We start from the raw sequence: 23,421 nt of genomic DNA, 5'->3' as shown, positions 1-23,421 counted from the left end.
CTTAGGCAATGATGGATTACCAGGCCAGCCTGGTCGTCCAGGACCAGGAGGGCAAAAAGGCAGCAAAGGTGAGACAGGCGTGCCTGGACCTCCAGGAACAATGGATCCAGGGCTGCTGGGCTCTAAAGGAGAAAAAGGAGAACCAGGAGCTCCTGGTGAGATAATTGTGTTTCTTGTGTTGCGTCCTGTTGTAATACTGTTTGGTACCATTCAGCTCTTTTCAGACCAAGGGACATTCCCCATGCCCCAATCCTTACAACAATTTGATTTAATTTCTGGCTGCATCAATCCTTCCTTCCTTTCTTCTGTCCTTTTTGCTCTGCAATCTTTTTCACTGGAAAAGCACATTCACTAGTTCAGCTGTGGAGCTAATCACATGATGTATGTGAGTGAATATGCACCACTGGATTTGTGGTCCGTGTGCAGTGGCCCTTAGCTTGGTTGATTGGATGATGCTGTTGGAACTGTTAACATATTTCTGTTTGTGCACCTAAATAAAACTCTCTGTCTCTTTGCCTGAAGGTATTCCTGGTTTAACAGGGCAGAAGGGCTACCCAGGCACCCCAGGTGACCCAGGGACTCCTGGACTAGTTGGACAGCCAGGGATACCTGGACTACCAGGTAAGGAAGATGGCTTGTGTAAATGTGCATGTGCTGTGTGACCACAAGATCATCAGTGAAGACAATGCACACCAAAATATTGCACACCAAATATTGCCTTCAAACCTTGCACACCAAAATATTGACTTCAAACCATTTTACAGATGTTGGCTTGATTGACTTACACCTGTACATCTTGCTGAGGTTTCTATTCTCCTTCTCTGCTAAATCACTGAGAACTTGCCTGCTCTTAAAAGAGCTAGAAATGTTTCCAGAGTCATGTGTGGATTCATGTTGACCTATTGAGCAATTGGATGTTGGTTATTTATCAGTAACTAAGGAATATGAGGAAAGCAAAGGTTTATAAAACCATGTGTAGCATAAAGAATGTGGATAGAGAAAGGATTTTCTCCCTCTCTCATAACACTAAAACGTGAGGACATTCAATGAAACTGAATGTTGGAAGATTCAGGATAGATAAAAGGAAGTACTTGTTCATACAGTGCATATGGAACTCACTCCCACAAGAGGTAGTGGTGGCCACCAACTGGGATGGCTTTAAAAGAGGATTGGATCAATTCAAGGTGAATCAGGCTGTCAGTGGCTACTAGTCACTTCCACAGTCAGAGGCAGTAATGCTTCTGTATACCAGTTGCTAGAAACTCCAGTGGCGGGGAGTGCTCTTTTGCTTGTATCCTGCTTGCAGGTTCCCCACAAGCATCTAGTTGGCCACAGTGAGAACAAAATGGGCTGTTAGCCTCACCCAGCAGGCTTTTATTGCATTTTTTTGTTAAGTTAAAACCATGCAAGCAATTAATTATTCAGCCAACCACACTGTATATTGTTAGAAGCATCATGGCCCACCCTACTAAGCCAATGCTAATCATGACGTTCCGCAGTCCTTAGTTTTAAGTCTTATGATTAACAATATAAACTCAGGATCTTCTGCTGATATACCAATATCCTCCAACATTTTGCAGTTGAAAATTGGGGTATGCGTAACATGCATTAACACCCTAGTTCTTATAGCTACTACAGAGCTGGAAGGATAAACAGTCTGACTGTGGAGAAGGCAGATTCCTATTTTCCTTTTAAAATTTCCCCATTATTACACATTGTTGATAGCTCCACTGCACAGCTGTTTGCTATATTTAAACTGCCTGCCTTCTGCTTATTTAAAAGCCAAGCTCAATACAGCTAGGACAGGTGCCCCATAGTATATTAGCAGTTCAAAGTGTATCATGATAGTTGCAGTTTGTGAAATGGCAGGCTGTGCATGGTGACTTAAGAGTTCACATGCAATGCATTTTCTTCTAATGTGCAATAGAGAGAAAATGCAACCCCTCCTCACATGGAGATTGCACTTCTAGAGACTCTGAGGAGGGTGATAAATCATGAGAAAACATCAGCTCTAGTTAGTCGTTCTAAGAAAATGTTAACAAGGCATCCATCAAAGACTGAAACCAGGGAAGTGATTTTTAAAGAAATGGACTAGGAAACAGGAACTGTTGTTGGTAAACAGTTGTAATACATTCAAATACATGGCTTCTCAATTACACATCCAGGGCACTTTCTTGCAGCATTTTATGGACTCAGACTGCTCACCCATGCATGTTTTTCACAGTGTCCATACAACTTCCTTAACAAAATATTATTTCATTCACACACAAAAACCAGTTTAAGATGGATTTCCACTTTAAGGCTCAGTTAAGACAAAAGTTTTCTCTCCAATTCAGGTACTCAGTTATCATAGCAAACATGAGAAAATATTGTTTGTTGTCAATTTCTGTTGATAATGGTCACTGTGTGTATTTGAACTTTGAATTAAAAAAATCACAGTATTCACAGCATTTGGGCCTTGCTGTTCACAATTTATCAGAAACACTTCATCTGATGAAGTGGGTTCTAGTCTATGAAAACTTACGCCATAATAAATGTATTAGACTCTTTTTGTGTGTCTTTGATGGGGAAAATGATTTTCCTAGAAGCAAGCTGATTATGATGATTGTGCCTTCTCTAGGCCCGAAGGGAGACTTGGGATTTCCTGGGCCACCAGGACCAACTGGACCTCCTGGACAGAAAGGTGCCAGTGGTGAAATGGGACTTCCAGGTAGTTATTTCAAGCATTTTTCTTCCTGGGTTGTTTAGCTGTTTATTGGTTTGTTGGACAGTAAAGGGGCGGGGATTTAACTGCAGTTCTAAATCATATCCAGAGATTAAGCCTCATTAGATACTTTATTTGCTGCTGAGTTAACATGCGTACATTTGACTGATTCATTAATTAAATACCATACTGTAAGGAACTTTGGACAACTTTGGACAGAGCAGCAAAATATAGAGCAACTCTTACTTATTTTCTAGGGTCCTTTATTTCTGCAATTTTCAAAAGAAGTATATTCTATTGTGGTTGCAAACCCTGCTTATAGCATCCCCCCCACCTTCAGTTTCAAAGATATTGAATCTGGATAGGTAGTTTGCAAACTGAGCCCTTTAGAAGCCATTGCAAAACTTTCTTTTTAATATTTTGGGCAGGTCCTCCAGGCCAAAAAGGTTTCCAAGGCATAGCAGGCCAGCCTGGCCAGCCTGGCCAGCCAGGGTTTCCTGGGCTGAAGGGAGACAAGGGTGATCCAGGCCTATCAGACATCGGTATTCCAGGGCCCCCTGGCCCTAAGGTATGTTGTCAAAATGTTATTTCAAATTAAGAGCACTATTTCTAATGTACAAGGGCAGGACTCCAATACCCTACCCGGCTCTTTGCCTCTGACCATCTCTGGCAGAAGTGAAACAGATTCTGAAAAATGAACAAATGTAGGGGAAAGGGTTGCTTGCTGTCATAATGGATTCCTGTTGCATCATAGGATTATTGTGGGCATAATCCAGTACACACTGAAATTGGTGTGCCTCAAGCATACCAATACTGACGTGCACTTGCTTGCCTCTATTAGAAAAAATTAAAAACCTAACAAGAGTCCTGCTGGCCTATCTAGTCAACATCCTTTTCTCATAGTCACCAACCAGATGCCTGTTGGAAGCCCAAAACCAGGACCTGTGCTGAAAACTACTTGTGATTCCCGGCAACTAGCATTCAAAGGCACCCTGCCACTGACAGTGGAGGCAGGACAAAGTCATTGTGGCTAGCAGCCATTCATTGTCTTACCATCCATGAATTTATCGAATCCTCTCTGAAAGTTGGAAGCCATCACTACTTCTTGTATGATCAAATTTGCAGGGCTCTGGTGCATAAAAGAACTTCCTGTCCCATTCAGCACATAGTACAACTCTTTTTTTCTGCTCACGAAAGAGCCTTTTCTTTGCTGTGGGAACACTCTGCACATGCATGCACACTCATCTTTGCGCGTGCACATCTGAGACCCTATGTTTCCATCAGGGCTTTTGGATCACATGCACTGCATGCAAAAATAACATAGAATCATACACCAGAGGGAAAGCTGTGTAGGTCTGTTGCCAAGAAAGAGTCTTGTGACATCTGAAAGAGTAAACATTTTATTGTGGCAGAAATTTGCATGGATTAGAGCCCAATTCATCAGGAGGATGAAGTGAAGCTTTTTAGTTCCAAGGAAGCTGAATGTTAAATGTTAGAAGATTCAGGGCAGACAAAAAGAAGTACTTATTCACATAGCACATAGTAAAATTGGAATTTGCTCCCAAAAGAGGCAGTGATGGCCACCAGCTTGGATGCTTTTAAAAGAGGATTAGGCAAATTCATACTGTGGTACCTCGGGTTAAGTACTTAATTCGTTCTGGAGGTCTGTTCTTAACCTGAAACTGTTCTTTACCTGAAGCACCACTTTAGCTAACAGGGCCCCCTGGTGCTGCCGCGCCGCCGGAGCACGATTTCTGTTCTCATCCTGAAGCAAAGTTCTTAACCCAAGGTACTAGTCTGTAACCCGAAGCGTATGTAACACGAAGTACCACTGTACAGGATAAAGCTATCAATGGCTAGTCGTCATGAAGGCTCATTTATCTGCTGTTTCAGAGGCAGCATGCTTCTCAATACTAGTTGCTGGGGATTATGTGTAGGAGAGTGCTGTTGAGCACATCATCTGGATAGGTATCTGGTTGGCCGTGGTGAGAACAGGATCCTGGACTAGATACATCTATGGTCTGATCCAGCTGGACTCTTCCTATGGTATTATGGGTGATCATCTGTTGGCATGTGTAACATACATGGGGAGAGAAGGGAGAGAGTGAAAGCCATGGAGCCTGAAGGTCTTGCAACAGCTGGTGTCCAATAACTCTTTGCCTTCTATTCCTACACATCTATCTTGAATACTTTTACTTAGAAATATCACAGGGTGTGCCTCTTGCATATCTTTTTTTTTCTTTGGCCCCATTCCTAACACTATTCCAGCCTTCATTCTCTATGTACGTTTAGGACAATACTCCATGCATCAGATGAAGTTGGTTATGGCCCATGAAACATAACACAATTAATTTTTTCTTCATTGCAATTTTAAATACCGTATTTTTCGTCCTATAAGACACACTCCCTCCAAAAATGAAGGGGAAATGTGTGCGCGTCCTATGGGGCGAATGCAGGCTTTCGCTGAAGCCTGGAGAGCGAGAGGGGTCGGTGCGCACTGACCCCTCTCGCTCTCCAGGCTTCAGGAAGCTATCGGCAAGCCGTGGGAGAGCTGCGCGGCTTGCGGAGAGCTGCCTGCACCCCGAAGCCTAGGGCGCGCTAAGCTCAGCCATGGGAGAGTCACGCAGCTCTCCCACAGCTAGCAGAGAGCTTGCCTGCACCCAGAAGCTTGGGGTGCGCTGAGCTCAGCACGCCCCAGGCTTCCGGCTTCGCGCAGCTCTCCGCTAGCCGTGGCAGAGCTGCACGTAGTCGCGCAGCTCTCCCACGGCTTGCGGATAGCAGCCTGTTCTGGGGGCTGGGGTCAGGGGAAGCTCGGGCTTCCCCAGCCCCGCACCTGGAGGGGAAATATTTTTTTTTCTTTATTCCCCCCCAAAAAAAACCCTAGGTGCGTCCTATGGGCCGGTGCGTCCTATGGGGCGAAAAATACGGTATATAACAGTCTAAGAAAAGATAACAGTGTGATAGCTAGCATTAGCCATACTCTGTGTAGACCAGTGGGTCCCAAAGTGGGTGGTACTGCCCCCTGGGGACAATGGGATTACCAAAGGGACGGGGGGGCAGCAGGGTTGCTGGAGGTACAAATGACTGTCAGATTTTCAAAAGCTGGTATCATTGGATCAAGTTTTTTGTTGTTGAATTAATTATACTAAATAATTTTACAGTGGTACCTCAGGTTAAGTACTTAATTCGTTCCGGAGGTCCGTACTTAACCTGAAACTGTTCTTAACCTGAAGCACCACTTTAGCTAATGGGGCCTCCTGCTGCCGCCGTGCTGCCAGAGCACGATTTCTGTTCTCATCCTGAAGCAAAGTTCTTAACCTGAAGCACTATTTCTGGGTTAGCAGATTCTGTAACCTGAAGCGTATGTAACCTGAAGCATATTGTCAGGGAACTGCCATCGGAGGAACAGGTGGGGAGAGGGCTCACGGAGGCTGAGAGGGAATCAGCAGCGAAAGCAGGGACCAGCAGGGGGAGAGATGGGTCTCTGGAGGAAGGTCTCATGAATGCGGAGAGAGACGCAGCAGCTAAGGCAGGAACTAGCAGGGAAGAGGGAGGGCTCAGGGACACGTCCAGCGAGAACAGCGGGGAGGTGTCAGAAGCTCCCATAGGGAGACCCATTCCTCGCCGGAAGCTGTCACGTCGTGAGTCCAGAAGACGTGTTTCCGTTAAGGAGCTTCTATGCTGGAAGCGCTTCCGAAAGCAACCACTGTCGGAATCTGCAAGTGACTAGGGCAGACATGTCTGAGGAGCTCTGTCACACACAGAGGTTTGTGGAGTTGCACAAACTCTGAGGGACTACGATTTTACGCACAAGCAGCTAATCATCCCATCACACATATGTAACCTGAGGTACCACTGTAATTGAATTTTGCATTAATGTACAATTAATAGTTATTGTTTTGAATTATATTGTGCTGTTCTCCTTAGGTCATGCAATCTGCTATTCTGAACAACGCTTTTTATAGGGTAGAGGGGACTGGGGATATTAGAATACTTTGAGATGTCAGTAAGAGAGATGGAAAACGATGAAGCCCCTTTTCACTTTATGGCTTCCCCTCCATCTACAATATAGGCTATTCTATAATTTATATAAACATACCCTGCTTTCTTCCCAAGATTGGCTTCCAAATGGGTTATTCCATCACAGCGTTCAAAGGATAGTACGTAACAGTGAAGAGCAATAAGGCAATACACAAAAAAGTGAGTCCAGCAGTAAAATGGAGTGTGGATCGTTCAAGCCAGCCAGCTATGCCTTCTATCATGCAGAGCCGGGGCAGGAGAGTGCTAGAGCCCTGTCTGGTCAAGTTGCATGGAATCAATTTCAATCCATTACCCCTAGGATGTGGACAGGCTGCTTGGACGCGTGAAACCAACCACCTGTCTCCTTGATCCTTGCCCATCCTGGCTAATAAAAGCAAGCTGGGAAGGGCTGGGCGATGGGCTTTGCAGGGTAGTGAATGCTTCGCTTTGTGGGAGCATTCCCAGACCCATTGAAAGAGGCGGTCATTAAACCGCTTCTTAAAAAACATCTTTAGACCTTGCCAGTATGGCCAACTATCGCCCAGTCTCAAATCTTTCATTCTTGGGCAAGGTGATTGAGAGGGTGGTTGCTAAACAACTCCAGACACACCAGGAGGATGTGGACCATTTGGATCCCTTCCAATCGGGATTCAGGCCTCACCATGGGACTGAAACTGCCTTGGTCACGCTGGTTGATGATCTCTGGTGGGCTAGGGACAAAGGTGAGAGCTGTTTCCTAGTTCTGCTGGATCTCTTAGTGGCCTTTGATACAATTGACCATAGCATCCTTCTGGACCGTCTTGAGGGGCTGGGAGCTGGGGGCACTGTTATACAGTGGTTCCGCTCCTTTCTCCTGGGCTGTGTCCAGAAAGTGGGGGGTGAGTGTTTAGACCCCTGGGCCCTCATTTGTGGGGTGCCTTGGGGTTCCGTCCTCTCCCGCATGCTTTTTAACATCTACATGAAGCCGCTGGGAGAGATCATTGGGGGTTTGGACTGGGTGTCCATCAATATGCAAATGAGACCCAACTCTACTTCTCTTTCAAATCAGAACCAGTGAAGGTGGTGAAGTTCCTGTGTGAGTGCCTAGAGGCAGTTGGAGGATGGATGGTGGCTAATGGATTGAGGTTGAATCCTGACAAGACAGAAGTACTGTTCTTCGGGGACAGGGGCGGGCTGGTGTGGAGGACTCCCTGAATGGGGTAACTGTGCCCCTGAAGGACCAGGTGTGCAGCCTGGGAGTCATTTTGGACTCATAGCTGTCCATGGAGATGCAGGTCAATTCTGTATCCAGGGCAGCTGTCTACCACCTCCACCTGCCCGCAGACTGTCTCGCCAGAGTGGTGCATGCTCCAGTTATCGCCCGCTTGGACTACTGCAATGTGCTCTGTGTGGGGCTACCTTTGAAGGTGACCCAAAAACTACAAGTAATCCAGAATGCAGCAGCTAGACTGGTGACTGGGGGCAGCCGCCGAGACCACATAACTCCAGTCTTGAAAGACCTACATTGGCTCCCAGTACGTTTCCAAGCACAATTCAAAGTGTTGGTGCTGACCTTTAAAGCCTCGGCCCAGTATACCTGAAGGAGCGTCTCCACCCCCATTGTTCTGCCCAGACGCTGAGTTCCAGCGCCGGGGACCTTCTGGCAAAGCTACAGGGAACCAGGCAGAGGGCCTTCTCGGTAGTGGCGCCCACCCTGTGGAACGCCCACCCATTAGATATCAAAGAGATAAATAACTACCTGACATTTAGAAAGCATCTGAAGGCATCCCTGTTCAGGGAAGCTTTTAATGTGTGACATTTTAATGTATTTTTAATCTTTGTTGGAAGCCACCCAAGGTGGCTGGGGAAACTCAGCCAGATGGGTGGGGTACAAATAAATTACTACTACTACTACTACTACTACTACTATCAGCACACTCCATCCCCCATGCCCGCTAAGCATAGTCCACTTTCTGTAAACCTTGGAATTTCCTCAAGCCTGCTGATCCCTCCTCCTTGTGGAGCTGTCCCTAACCTTTTGCCCATCATCCCTAACCATTGGCCATGCTGGCTGAGGCTGATGGGACATGTAAGTCCAACAGCATCTGCAGGACACCAGGCTAGGGAGAAGACTGCTCTTTGACATGTTGATGAAGACACATAGATACCCACACTTGGAGAATGAGTTCACTTTTGGTATACAGTGAAAAGAACTGAGAGTGGGAAAATATGAAGTTCTTCTGATGAAATTGGCTTCTGGAATGGCACTGGGAGGCGTGGGAAAGGGTACCTCCTGGTATTCCAACTCTTTGCTAGTCCTGAAATTTTTACAATACTCTTAGGCCACATTTACATTATACATTTAATAAACATTGTGATCCTACTTTGAACAGCCAGGGTTTTCCCCAAATATTTATGGAAAGTATAGTTTGTTAAGGGTACTTAGAGTTGTTAGGAGAACTCACCCCCGTTTCCCTCATGGGGCTACAGTTTTTTCAGTGATTTAATGACCAATTGTTCTTCCCAATGACCTCTGGGAATTGTGGTTCTGCACTCTTAGCAAACTTCAGCTCCCATAATTCTTTGGGAGAAGCCATGATGGTTTAAAATGGTATCATAGTGCTTCAGATGAATGGTGCGAATGTGGCCTTAGTTGTGTTTGCCTCAGTCAAGCATAAACCTTTCTTCCTTTCTCCCCCCCCCAGGGTGACCCTGGTTTGCCTGGATATACAGGTAGTCCTGGCAACAAAGGTTCTCCTGGAAATCCTGGGCTGCCTGGTTTAGCTGGCAGTCCAGGTGCAAAAGGTGATGCTGGCCTCCCCGGATTCCCAGGTAATTAATTTCCATTGAATTTCACTGTTATTTCTTCTGTTTTTCCTCCATGGTTCTCACACTTCAGCTCCTGGAACAAGTAATTTTTCTCTCCCTGATTATGCATATATAAAATTTATATATAAAATTTAAAAGAAAAATTGTAAAGATGGATTGACATCAGTTCAATCCAATGAAATGAAACGGGGTGAAATAATTAAATGATAGTAATAAAAATAAATAATTTTTGATACAAATGAATAACCCAAGCCCTTTTTTAACTGTTTCACTTTTTTAACACTATTCAGCAGATGTGGTTGGAAATACATGGAGTGTTTATGTCCGGTTATTGCTGTAACTCTTGATTGCGTTCAGGCGTGGATTAAGGATCTGTGGTGCCTTAGGCTGATAGATGGGAAGGCCCTAAGTGTTATATACTGTATATTAAAGTAGATAAATCATAAAGTCATAAAATGATCTAAAATTAACAAAGCAGCTCAAATCAAAGAGAAAGTATTCAAACAATAAATCATTGTCCCTACTGATTTCCCCTTTTCCTCAGTTTGGCTGTGGCAGTCAAGTGTGGTGTCATTCCTCTGTAAGGCTCATGGTGGCAGACTTGCATAATAGATTTTTCTTCCTTTTTATTTTCACAACAGCCTAGAAGGAAGATGGGGCAAAGTGGAGAACAAGGGCCCAAGGACAACCAGTTGACATTGTTGTTGAAATGGGAAACTGAAGGACCTAACGAAATTTGAGAGCCTAAGGCTATAACATTCTGGTCAATCCGGCCCTGTTTATGCTTCCCTTTTTATTGGCATGTATACACTGTCAACATCGTAAAACAAATAGGACTGTTATTAAGGCCCCATAGACAAAGGCAGAAATGCCTTTCCTTTTCCTTTACATATTTGCTCTTGTAAAGAAAGATACATAAAATCAAAGCACCACATTTTAACATCACGTTGCTTTGCCACTTTTTCCATGCCTGAATTGCAATTCTTGCACCAGGTACTACAGTTTCCATCCTACTTTGCTGTTTGTATTTTTAAATTGTGTTGTTGTTATCTACAGCTCTTTGTCGTTTTTACATAATGTTTTCTTTATAGTTGTTATTGTGCTTTGTTGTGAAAGCTGCTTTGGACAGGCTTTACCTGGAGAATCAACATAGCTGTATTTGAAAAGACGAGGATTGCATAAACTCTGTTTTCACAGGTACACCAGGTATTCCAGGACCAAAAGGTATTGATGGACCCCCAGGTAATCCAGGTGTTCCAGGGTCACCTGGGCCTCCAGGTATGTGTAATATCTGTTAATCCTCTTTTTTATTAATTACAGATAAAAGTATTGTTACATATTCCCCACTACCTTGAGTGTTGAGAAGATGCAGGTGCAAAGCTTACCTGTTTTTGAACTATGAACATTCCTTTAATGGCAGCAATTGTGTGCTGGCATACCCATGGCACTTGTATCAAGATATGAGTGTAGCACCCCCTTTTTTACCTCTTCCCCCCCAAAAAAAACCCCTGCACTGGCCCTTTAAACAGTAATCAGGCAGCAATATCACAACAGTATTATGTGGGGAGTTCTAGTAGAGATGTGTAAATTTGTGAAATGTTTTCCCTTTTCCTGAATGCAAATGCAGGTGACAGGTAGTTAGTATACCTTACCTGTAAATGATTTGGAATAAGGATTCAGTATTTTGAGAATAAATCCCAATTTTGATTCCACAGATGAAGCCAGTGGCTTTGATTTCTCTCAGTCTCTTAGTAGACGATAGATTGTGGCTGGCGCTTGTGGTCTAAACCACTGAGCCTTCTGGACTTGCCAATCGGAAGGTCAGCAGTTTGAATCCTTGCGATGGAATGAGCTCCCATTGCTCTGTCCCAGCTCCTGCCAATCTAGCAATTTGAAAGAACACCGGTGCAAGTAGATCAATAGGTACCGCTGTGGCGGGAAGGTAAATGGCATTTCCATGCACTCTGGCTTCCATCACAGTGTTCCATTGTGCCATAAGCGGTTTAGTCATGCTGGTCACATGACTCAGAAAGCTGTTTGTGGACAAACGCCAGCTCCTTTGGCCTGAAAGCAAGATGAGACCACAACCTCATAGTCTCCTTTGATTGGACTTAACCGTCCAGGGGTCCTTTACATTATTATTTTTTAATAGATTGATACATTAACAAATACTGTTCATACAAACTGATGTCAGGGATGAAAACATTTAAGTGCAACTTGATGCTGAGTTTCATTTGTCAAATAGAGCTATTTAACCATTTAAATTTCTCCCTGATAAATGCATTATTGTGATCACAATATATCCTACCAAGAGGGAACCTGTCTTTGTGGCAATGGACACTATAGAAGACCGTGACAATTGTTTGTGAATTCAACCTTCATGCACCAGAAAAAGTGTGTGGGAGGAAGAAAGATGTGAACCATTCAGTCATTTTGAAATATTTAATGCTCACAATAAAATAATAATACTGTTGATAGTTCTTTACCAGTTTTATACACATTAGAGAGTTTAGATATTCAATAAGAGCAAATTTGAAGGCATAAAAAGCTTGTTTAGTATAGTAGTTTCAGAGCTTAAGTTGGAAACAGAAATGAACTTATTTTTTCTGTTCCATTATGTTCTGGGTTCCTTCTGCCTCATACTCAAAGGCTGCTGCCTTCTGGTTTAAATTGGGGAATTTCTAAAATCGATATTTTAACTGGCATGTGCAGTTTGCTACAGTTTTCAGCTTGTGTCTTTTTTCTTTCTTAACAGATTACTGAGGCATACTTGACCATGTGCACAGGGATTGAATTGCAGAACACAAAGAAATTATGATACAATGGTGTGATCATATCAGGATTCCTTTGTGTGCTGCTATTTAAACAAGCTTTGATTATTTTTTGTGTGTGCTCTGAATTGGTGGCTTCAGCAATCTTTATCAAAAGTGAAAGGAGATGGGGAGATCAGTTTGAGTACTGTGTCAGGTTCCGGGCACCACAGTTTATGAAGCTGGTGACAAATTGGGATATAGCCAGAGAATGGTGACAAAAACGTGAGGGGCTTGGAGACCAAATCTATGAGGAAAAGGTTGAAGGAGCTGAATATGTTTAGTCTGGACAAGAGCCCAAACAATGGTGGATGGACATGACTTTTAAATCTGGTCATTGACCATAATAATAAATATTTTTGATTTAGACATAATTCGATGAAATAGACATGAAGAGCTTTCTGGTGGTACAAGCTGTTTAACAGGGGGAGATGTGGACTAGTAACTTTTGTTACAGGCTTTTAAGCAGAAGCTAGATGGTCCTCCTACTAGAGATGTTGTAGCAGTAGGTTTCCTGTGTTAGCCAAGGTGGACTAGATGGTGTTTGAGGTTCCTTCCACCTCTATGAATCTATAAGAACTCAGGCAAACTGCACACATAACAGCAATATAACGTATTTTTCGCCCTATAGGACGCACCGTCCCATAAGGTGCACCTAGTTTTTTGGGAGGGGAAATAAAGGTGCCCGAGCTTCCCCCGACCCCAGCCCCCAGAACACCCAACTCTCCGCAAGCCGTGGGAGCCCAGTGCCGGGCTCCAGTGCCTTGTGGAGAGCTGCGCGAAGCCTGGAGAGCGAGAGGGGTTGGTGCGCACTGACCCCTCTCACTCTCCAGGCTTCAGCGAAAGCCTGCATTCGCCCCATAGGACGCACACACATTTCCCCTTCATTTTTGGAGGGGGAAAAGTGCGTCCTATGGGGCGAAAAATACGGTACACTAAGCAACTGAACATCAGAAATGAAAATGCTATAACACCAACAATAGGCATGAGCGTAGAGGGCAGCCAGTAGGGGTTGGTAAGGGGAATAAGGGACTATAATGTTTTATTGAAACAAATCTAATATACTATAGGGTTTTTAAAAAACAAAAAAAACCAATATCCTTAATTTTTAAAGGGGAAGATTGATAGATAAGTAATGCATTGACAGTACCCCAGAAACAAGACTGAGAACCGTCAAATCCAAGGGCAAATTTTGTGAGCTATCTTGAAGTACCGGTAGATTACTTGGCTCTTATAAAATGCTGTTAATACAGCGATGGATGGAACTGAGCATTTTCACCCCTCAAGTAGGTTTTATAGTTCTCTGCATACACCAAAGTAAGGGGAATGTTTTGATCGCTGAAGCAAACGGTCTTAAGGTAAAGATGGATGATAAACAAAACTATGGTGCGACCACATTTGGAATACTGAGTTTTGCTCACCTTGCCTCCAAAAGGATATTGTAGAGTTGGGAAGCATTCAGAAATGATCAAGGGGATTTAGTGACTCTCCCCTATGAAGAAAGGTTTCAGTGTTTGGGACTTTTTACTTTAGAGAAAAGGTGAGTAAGAGGCGACATAATAAAAGTTTATAAAATTGCGCCTGGCATGGGGAAAGTGGACAGAGAAATGTTTTTCTCCCTCTCTCATAGACACTAGGAAAGAAAATGCTTCTTCTTCACACAGTGCGTAGGGAAGATGATGGAACTTGCTGCCGCAGGAGGCAGTGATGGCCACCAACATAGATGGCTTTAAAAGAGGATCTGACAAATTCGTGGGAGAACCAGGCTATCAGTGGCTACTTACCACCATGCCTATGTTCTGCCCCCACAAGCAGAGGGAGAAATGCTTCTGAATGGCAGTTGCTGGAATCCATAGGAGGGGGGAATTGTGCTTGTATCCTGCCTGCATATTTCCCACAGGCATCTGGTTGGACCCTGCCAGGAAAGGACACTGGACTAGATGGACCACTGGTCTGATCCAGCAGGCCATGCCTATGTCCTCCTTATCTTGCTAGCTGTTCAGAATGCATCCATAGGTCAGTATGAGGATCAGTAATGAAATCCAATATTTGTAATATACTCTTTCTACTATTCTTAGGTGACATTGGCCACCCTGGCCCTCCCGGCCTTGTAGGGGAAAAAGGACAGCCTGGACGGGATGGCATTCCTGGACCAGCAGGACAGAAAGGCGAACCAGGTCAGCACCTTCCATCTCTTACAATGTTTTCTTTTCTCTTTCTGATACAAACACTTGAGGTGGCAGTTCTACCATAGATGCACTCATTGGTTAAAAGTGTTTGCCTCTAGCAGCAAGTACTGCATTCACAGATCTATAACTAACCTGTCTATGGCGATTGTGTATTTTAGGTCAACCAGGTTTTGGACGCCCCGGACCTCCTGGACTCCCAGGACTCTCAGGCAAAGTTTATTTTTCTTCATTCATGAAAGAGAGGGATTATAGCTCAGTGGCAGGACACATGCTTTGCATGCAGAAGGTCCCAGGTTCAATCATGGATTTCTCCAGTTAAAAAACGATCAGGTAGCAAAGACCTCTGCTTGAGAATCTGGAGAACCATTACTATTCAAAAGAGATGATTCTTGAACACATAATCTGACTTGGTATAAGAAATTACAGCTGGTGTTTATTGAAATGGACAGAGTAGGTGGGACCAATGCTTTTTTCTGGGGGATGCATACCCCTAAACATTTTGCGAATCTAAGTTTGGCCTCATTGAGGGACAGTATTTCAGTATGAGTAGGAAAATGAGAGTACCCCATAACATTTTTTTTTAGAAAAAAAAAGCACTGGGTGGGACCACAGTCATTGACTAGCAGAAAAACCTCTGACTGGTTGCAAGAAAGAAGATGGATGGGTACGCACAGACTATGATTGGTGGGGCAGTATCCTCTTTAATGGACCAGCTTTCACTTGGGATAAGGTTTTCTTCTGTGTGCCTCAGATCCCTATTTTGCACTTTACCTCCGTCCAATGGATCTCAGGATCCGGGGGTGGGACATGCAGATCCTGCAAGCTTGATGTCTGCCTGCCTTTAGTATACAGTATTGATAATTGAAACATTGCAGTGCATCTATAAACATCTCTCTTCTCTTCCCCCACCCTTAAACAGGTCAAAAGGGTGACTTGGGTTTACCTGGACCCTCAGGACCTCCAGGAGCCCCTGGTCTGAAGGGAGAAACAGGCGGTCCAGGATTCCGTGGCCTTCCAGGTTCCCCTGGCTCTCCAGGGCTACCAGGACCACCTTCAGAAGGGCCTAAGGGAAGCCCTGGGCAACCAGGCATACCAGGGAGGCCAGGTAAGAAAGAGAAAATTCAACAGACATTTTGCTGACAGGTTATTGGTCTGTTGGAACAGTATACTTGTATACTGTTCGGCTGAAATTGCAATACACGCACCTGATGTCTTCTGGGTATCCTTAATTTACCATGAGAGGTTACCTGAAAGTACAGTGGTAACTCGGGTTACAAACACCTCGAATTACAAACACTTCAGGTTACAGACTCCGCTAACCTGGAAGTAGTACCTCGAGTTAAGAACTTTACCTCAGGATGAGAACAGAAATCGCGTGGCGGCGGGAGGCCCCATTGGCTAAAGTGGTACCTCAGGTTAAGAATGGTTTCGGTTAAGAACAGACCGCCGGAACGAATTAAGTTAGTAACCAGAGGTACCCATGTCAAGAGTGAAAAGAAAAGAGCACCTTACTGATAACCTGTCTGCAAAATGTTGCCAATTTGAAATAAGCCTCCGCATGTCATCACGGCAATCATCCAGCCAAGCACCCAAATCAACTTTTAATTGCATCTGCCAAACATCCCTGCACCATGGTGCCACATGATAAAACAAATCCATCTTGTGCACAACAACATAATAATATGCACTGTCCGCAAGACCTATGGAAATCAAATCCATGTTAGCAGCACAGCATGATCAGAATTTATCATGGTTTCATTCATCTTCATGTCATGTATGCTCATCCATGCTCCATCACGTCCCACAACTCCCGACGGATATTCAGTACACCCCTGCATCATCTTCATCCTTCTATGCCCTCTCGTCTTGTTTGCTGACCTACCATGTACTAATTCTGGAACTGATAATTCCCATTTGATGGGTGAATGCCACTGAGCTGATATTGGGTGTCCAACAAAAATTTCTATAATGACTGGAACATTCTTTGGCAAAAGATGGGAAAGCTAATATATCTTCCATACTGTTTTCTGTGTCCACAAAATACTCCATTAAAACCGACAACAAGTGGAGCTGGCAAACCATGACCTAGTTGTTGCTGTAGCCATTGTCCATCATGGTTTTCTAAATGGCAGACAGGTGTGTGTTCTGTTACTTAGTAATTAAGCATTATTGGTTTATCATTAATTAATTACATGTATACCCCCATCTTTCCTCCCATGGTGGTGTACATGGTTCTCCTTCTCCACATTTTATCCTCACAACAACCCTGTGAGGTAAACAAGGCTGGGAGGCAATGACTGGTCCAAGCCACCCAGTGAGCTTCATAGCTGAGTGAGAATTTGAACCCTGATCTCCCAAGTCCCTAGTCCAAAACTTCTATCCACTGTGCCACACTGGCTCTGTTTGACAAAGGTGCAAAAAAAAAACCCCAATAGGATTTAGGTTTAAATAGATAGAATCCAGGACATTTTTATAAGCTGCTATGGCTCAAAAATGTCTGGGCAAAACCAGATGGAACCTCAGGAAATGGAAGTGGGCAGAACAGAATGTGCAACAGTTGGGAGTCAGATTTGGGTGGGAATTACTTGTTGTTTGCTAGCAGAAATTATTTATTAAAGATATTTTATCACCTGCCCTTCATAAGTACAGACACCAAGCCAGGGTACACAGCACAGAGTAAAAGCAAACAAATAAAGTACCTGAAAACAACACAGCAGCTTTAGCATTAATCATCCTGCAAAAGTTAACATGCCTGGACAAATAAACAAATCTTAACTTCGTACCAGAATGTGACCAATCTTTGCATACATACAATCGTACCCGGAAGGGGAAATAGGGGTAAATCACCTCTGCCATTCCCCCACCACACTTTTTGGGGCGGACTTTGGGGACCTCAGCTCAGCTCGTTGAGCCAGGGTGGAGGACTTACGCTGGCATATCTCTGGCTGAGCTGGGAACCCCGGCTGAGCCCAGGCTCAACCAAAGATCCACCTATCTCAAGCTTCACTCATCCCAGCAGATCTTGAGTATTGGTCCCTTACTTCTAAAGGTGGGGGCACTTGGATAAGAGCCTCATGAACAGATCTTCGTTGATAGGCAAGTTCCTATGGATTCAGGAGGATTTGATTTACACTGGCGGAAAATGATGTTTTCTTCCCCACCACCTCCTTCCCCAAATGAGTATACATAATCCTGAGTAAAACAGATACGAGCCTAAATTGGTTTCACACTGAGAAGGAGAGAAGGAGCCTCTTTAGGTTGTGACTGAGAGGAAAACACCAGTAATGGCTCAGTGGCTTTGTTCCCACCATCTTGGTTTGTATTGCATGTGGACTGTACTGTACAACATGAAACATCCATCTCACTCCACCATGCATGTCCCAGTGTGGGTAGACCAAACTGTTATACTGTTCAAGTCAATCCACATTTTAGGACTCCTGAATGGGCAGGAATGGTTTAAATACTGTCTCTGTAACACTGGAGTAAGGGGCTGTTGGTCCTCCAGATGTTGCTGAACTATAACAATCAGCCCTAGCAAGCATGGCCATTAGCAAGGGATGATGGGAGTTGTAGTTCAGCAACATCTGGAAGGTCAAAGTTCCCCCACACTGCTGTAATATATTATCACAATGGAGTTGACCAGTGTAAGCATGTTTCTTGGACAAAGATCAATGGATGCATTGGAAATAATAATAATAATAATAATAATAATAATAATAATAATAATAATAATAATAATAATAATAATAATTGGTTTTCCCCAGCCACTCTGGGCGGCTTCCAAAAAAATATTAAAATACTGTTATACATCAAACGTTCTATTGATCTTCATTATAATTGTAGATAATTAGATGAGTTCTTGCAATTGATAACGTAATTCAGTAAAGGACTTCCTTCAGTTCTTACATGGTCTTGCTTTTTGATGTGAGAATTCCTAATGTGTCATTTCATCCCATCCTGCAAAACTGAACTCTTTTTAGTTTAATCAGTTGTTTTAAAAATTCTATGGATTATAATAGTTTGGTCTATTCATAATATACAAGAAGGAATTTTAGATGGATCACTGTGAAAACGTTTAACTTATTGACATATCTAACCATATTGATGTTTCCCCATTCTAATGATGGCCTTGGTGAACTTTTGGTCCCCTCCTTCCAGGTGCCACAGGTTAGCTCATTAACTCCAGTGTGATAACTTTGCATGCCCTTGAATGTACTTCTTTGATGAAAACAAATGTCTCAGTCTGTAGGATGGGTATGCCAAGTCATTAACCTTACATAACAGTAATCAATTTTATATCCCACCTTTTCTCCAAAGAGCTCAAGGTGGCATACAAACTTCTCCAACTCTCTGCTTTATCCTCACTACAGCTCTGTGAGGTTAGATAAGGCAAGAGACGGGCCCAAGTCACCCAGTGGGCTTCATGACTAAGTAGGGAGTCAAACCCAAGTCCTAGTTCAGCACTCTAACCACTACACTACACTGTCAGTCAGTGCAGGACTCTTATTGACAATTCTGCTATCCATGGAGATCATTGTCAGGGCTTGGGCAAATGTCTTGCAAAGTTGATTCCAACTCAACATGTCACTTGAACATGAGGCCATATAACAATTTTCTGGGTTATTCTTGCAGCTTACAAGAATTGGAAGTCTGATTGAAAGGATAACAGCATCATTTGCCAAACATTTGCCGACATCATATCCATCATAGAACTAACCTGGCACTGAGCTAGTTTGGCATACTTTGTGTATGAGAAATTTATTTGGAACATATCCAGTGCTATACATGCATATCAAACTTTAAGCCTTTTGACAATTAAAATATTGTCTTGGTGGATTGTGTGTGGGTGTCATCCAGTGTTGGTCATATTCTGTGTAGACCCATTAACTAATGTTGGATATCACCCTGTTTTTTTGTAATTTATGATAAGTATTTTTATAGATTTTTACTCCCAATTTTTCTATATACACATTTTCGGCTCATGGCCTAGCAAACATTCCCTTTCCATTTTTTGACTTGGTTAATTCCAATGACATATTGTTGGCACAAAAGCACTGCTCACATGGGCAGTATAACCCAAGACCACTCACACAAGGTTGTGTGCTCCTATTATTGTTGCTATTATTACAATAATTAATCATTATTATTAATCATATTGTAACCCACTATCTCAAGGCGATTCACACATAAGACATCTGAAACAGTTAAAAACACAGAACAACAAATATATTTAAAACAAAACTAAATCCCTAACCAATGGGCACTCATGGTAAAGGCTCATTTATCCAGCTTAAGAAAGGTCTCCAGTTGTTTCTAAAAAGTAGGTGCCTTTTGATTCTTGACAGGAATGCTATTCCACAGAACAGGAGCAGCCACACTAAAAAGCTCTGTTCTGAGTTACTATAGAGCGAGCTTTGAAAATTGCAGGACAAACTCTCCTTTTGCCAGTTCACCAAAGGCCACTGCCTGCTGTTTCTTACACTTAGTGAGCAGGGTTTGTGCATAAGCTGGCGTCTGATATTTTACCAAAACCAAACTGTTGATGGTCAGAATTGATTCCTCACTTACCTACTAGTTCACACTGTCTGAAAAGATAGGATGTCACCATCTGGAGTGGCTTTATGTTTTCTGTAGACTTCACTACCTCAGTGCTCAGCCCTGACTGCAGATTTTTTAAATTAATTTACAAAATTAATTAAATAGCACTGGTCTATGTATCCTTATTGTATTCTACTGGTTAATATCTTGCCTTGTGTAAACTGACTTACTCTGAGCCTCTGCTTTCCTGATATTCAACCTGTTACTATTTCATGAGGATTTTGCAGTGAAGCAGGATGCTAATATAAAACAAAAAAGTTAAGACTATACCTTTTGCTGATCTGTAGCAAAGTGTGTTTTATCCCTCTGCACACTACTCCTGGATAAATTTCAGGACAGTGCCCAAACCATTGCTACTAAACAGGCGACTCAAAGTTATATTTCTATGGATCCCATAATATGTAGATCTCGTTTTAGCATATTGTAGTTGAACTTATTTTATTTTACTAACCTTGCGTACCTTGTTTGTAACAGCCTTAGACTTTGCTCTTTTACAGAGTTACGTAGAAGTAAATTCCATGGAACTCATTAGAAACTTACTTCAGAGTAGACTTGCAAATGGCTGTGCTGTTTTTCCACAACCTTCTTCTCTGCTCTGATTTCACTGAACATTGTTGCTGTTCTGTTCTAATGTAGTGTTAGTCAGACCTCATTAAAATACTTCTAACACTGTTCCATAGAATAGGAATGACTTGGCATACACCTAAGTATTAGATGTGTTTGGATGAAGTCTTGAAAGTTTTGCTGTGATGGCTTTTAAAAAGCAAAACATCTTCACCCCAGCCAAAAAACACTGTTTTAATTCCAGGCATTAAATTAATATAGCAACCATCTGTGGTTGAGTAAATCTACAATTAGACAAAAAAAAAAAAGATAGTTGAGAAGCCATACTCAGTACTATAGTGCCCTGGTAGGGCAACATGGACCAACCATTGAAATTGTCCTTATTTAAAGCCATAGCAAAACTTCCATTCTATTATATTCTAAAATGTTTACATTAGCCTCATCTTTTGTTTAATATTAATATAATATGACTGTCAAAGGATAAAGAGAATGAAAGAATGAGTGAGATAAAACTTACATATGCATATATAAACTCTGTTTTATAATTGAACGTTGCATGGAGTATGTATATTTTTGGAATATTTCACTGACATGTTCTGTGTTGAGGGCATAACAGAAGAAAAAGGAATTTGTATCAGCAGGAACAACTGGAAATAATTTAAATATTAATAGATGTACACAGTAAATAGACCTTTGTGCTATTTTAAAATATATTATTAATCTTATTATTAACTAAGTAATTAAATGATATTAATAAATGCTTATGGGTAGCTGGATACTGTTCAGTTGTATTCAGCTACAGTCATGCCTCGGGTTGCGAACGTGATCCGTGCGGGAGGCACGTTCGCAACCCACAGCATTTGCAATCTGCAGTGCCGCATCTGCGCATGCGTGTGACGCGATTTGGCACTTCTGCGCATGCATGAGCGCTGAAACCCAGAAGTAACCTGTTACGGTACTTCTGGGTTTGGCATGGTCTGCAACCCGAAAATGCACAACCCGCAGCGTTCACAACCCGAGGTATGACTGTATAACCATGAATATATTTGAATATTAACAAATACAAAATATTAATAATTAACCAGTGTTCTGCTCATGAATGAGAAATTATTGGAGCTCAGATTATCCATTTAATTTTATATCGAGCCTTGCATTACTTTGCTTTTTTCCTCAAATTTCTAAATCATTTTGTTGCCCAGAAGCACTTTGGTGGTCCAAGAAGAGGCTACTTCCCCTTACGATGCAAATGGAAAAATCACAGGCAAACTTATTTTAACCAGGTTGACCCCTCATGCAGCACTGTCAGTGAAATGGTTGCAATAGTACTTGTCTTTGTTTATGTAGAACTAATAGATAGCAAGCCTCAGGCTGCATTATTAAAACTAGAACTTCAACAAAGTTTTAGATTCAGTGGCTTGCTTCACATTGGTCATAGCAGCCTAATCACCAGAATAAGTTGTATATCTATATATAAATTATGCTAAGTTATACACCCATATTTTTATTTATGTTTACTGACCTGGGGGGCATTCTCCTTGTATGCATGTTTGCTGTGTTGTAAATACAAAATATGCTGGTGAAATGGTTTGCACTGTTTAGTATCAATATCTCTTCTGTACTACTTCTAACTAATAATCTTATTTTGCACTGTGTGGTGTCTGCTATCCCCCCCTAACATCGATCATTGGGCTTTGGTGAACTCTGACCCTTCCAGGTCCTCCAGGTTAGATTCTTACCTTGGTCAGTTTGCTTAACTACATTGCATTGGTTGTTTAAAATGTTGTTTTGGTTGTAAATCAGAGAGTTGTTTATTGTTTCATGAACGAGCCTGGTGAAGTTTCATGCTCATGCACACACCACACACCACCTGTGCCTCAGCTTGGTTGTGAAGATGAAATTAAAAACTTTCCCCACCATTCTTTTGTTAAAAACAGTTTAGCATAACATCTAAAACCAGGCAACCTTGTGTTTGGACTTAACTATGTTTTCCATTAAAATAAAACCAAGTTCAATACCCTGGTTTATTGTTGAAATAAACCATAGTTAAGATTAACCACAGTTTAGGGTTTGGAAATAATGCTATAGAGTGAATAATTGGAAATGGAAGTGAAAGTTTCTAAGGAGAAGAAGGAGGAGAAATGGTAATGCACACACCACTAATTATTATGACTGAACCCTGCCAATGCTTTAAGAATTGTGATTAATCCCCTATAGCTGCACTTGTATCAACTAATGTGTCCTATATTGGATCCTGGTTTTTCTTCAAAAACAGCTTTCCTGCTGACATGAATTCTGCAATAAACATGAAGGCTAGGTTTTGGGGTTTAGTTTGTGCCCCTCCTTAGTCAGTATTACATGGTTAAGGAGATATTGGAATCTAAAAAGGCTTCTTAATAACAAGTAACTAATTAGCCAGTATTGCCAAAGAGAAAATTGCCAAGTCCCCACTAAATACCTTCCCCACTCCTCACAATCTATTTCATGTTTTTAATATATTGTCAATATGTAAATTCCACCTGATATGCTCTTCTACATATTTAAGTAAAGATATCTCTTACTTTTTTATAACTTTTATTTAAGATACAAACTACATTTTATATTTGAGGCCGCTACTACCTAATGATGATCTTGTATTTATCAATGTGGCTAAAATAATAAATTGAGAATCTCATTCCTACATCTTACATTCTCATGAAAAATTGTCCTGAGTTGTACAAACACAGGAGAA

At 42.3% G+C, this 23,421-nt stretch overlaps 1 protein-coding gene across 1 annotated transcript in view; it reads left to right on the top strand.

Annotated features, from left to right (window-relative positions):
- COL4A5 (collagen type IV alpha 5 chain) overlaps positions 1-23,421 on the top strand; it is a 137,122-nt gene that overhangs the window by 99,960 nt on the left and 13,741 nt on the right. Inside the window, exons 33-41 of the mRNA XM_081179279.1 lie at positions 6-155; positions 523-621; positions 2,621-2,710; positions 3,133-3,272; positions 9,409-9,535; positions 10,730-10,810; positions 14,421-14,519; positions 14,690-14,740; positions 15,451-15,636. Of these exons, the coding sequence (XP_081035405.1) occupies positions 6-155; positions 523-621; positions 2,621-2,710; positions 3,133-3,272; positions 9,409-9,535; positions 10,730-10,810; positions 14,421-14,519; positions 14,690-14,740; positions 15,451-15,636 (1,023 nt within the window). The remainder of the gene's footprint in view (positions 1-5; positions 156-522; positions 622-2,620; positions 2,711-3,132; positions 3,273-9,408; positions 9,536-10,729; positions 10,811-14,420; positions 14,520-14,689; positions 14,741-15,450; positions 15,637-23,421) is intronic.

This window comes from Podarcis bocagei, assembly GCF_964188305.1.
Source record: "Podarcis bocagei genome assembly, chromosome: Z".
In the NCBI taxonomy this organism is placed as follows: domain Eukaryota; kingdom Metazoa; phylum Chordata; class Lepidosauria; order Squamata; family Lacertidae; genus Podarcis; species Podarcis bocagei.
Note: the sequence above shows the minus strand (reverse complement) of the source record. Positions and strands in the feature narration are given on the sequence as shown.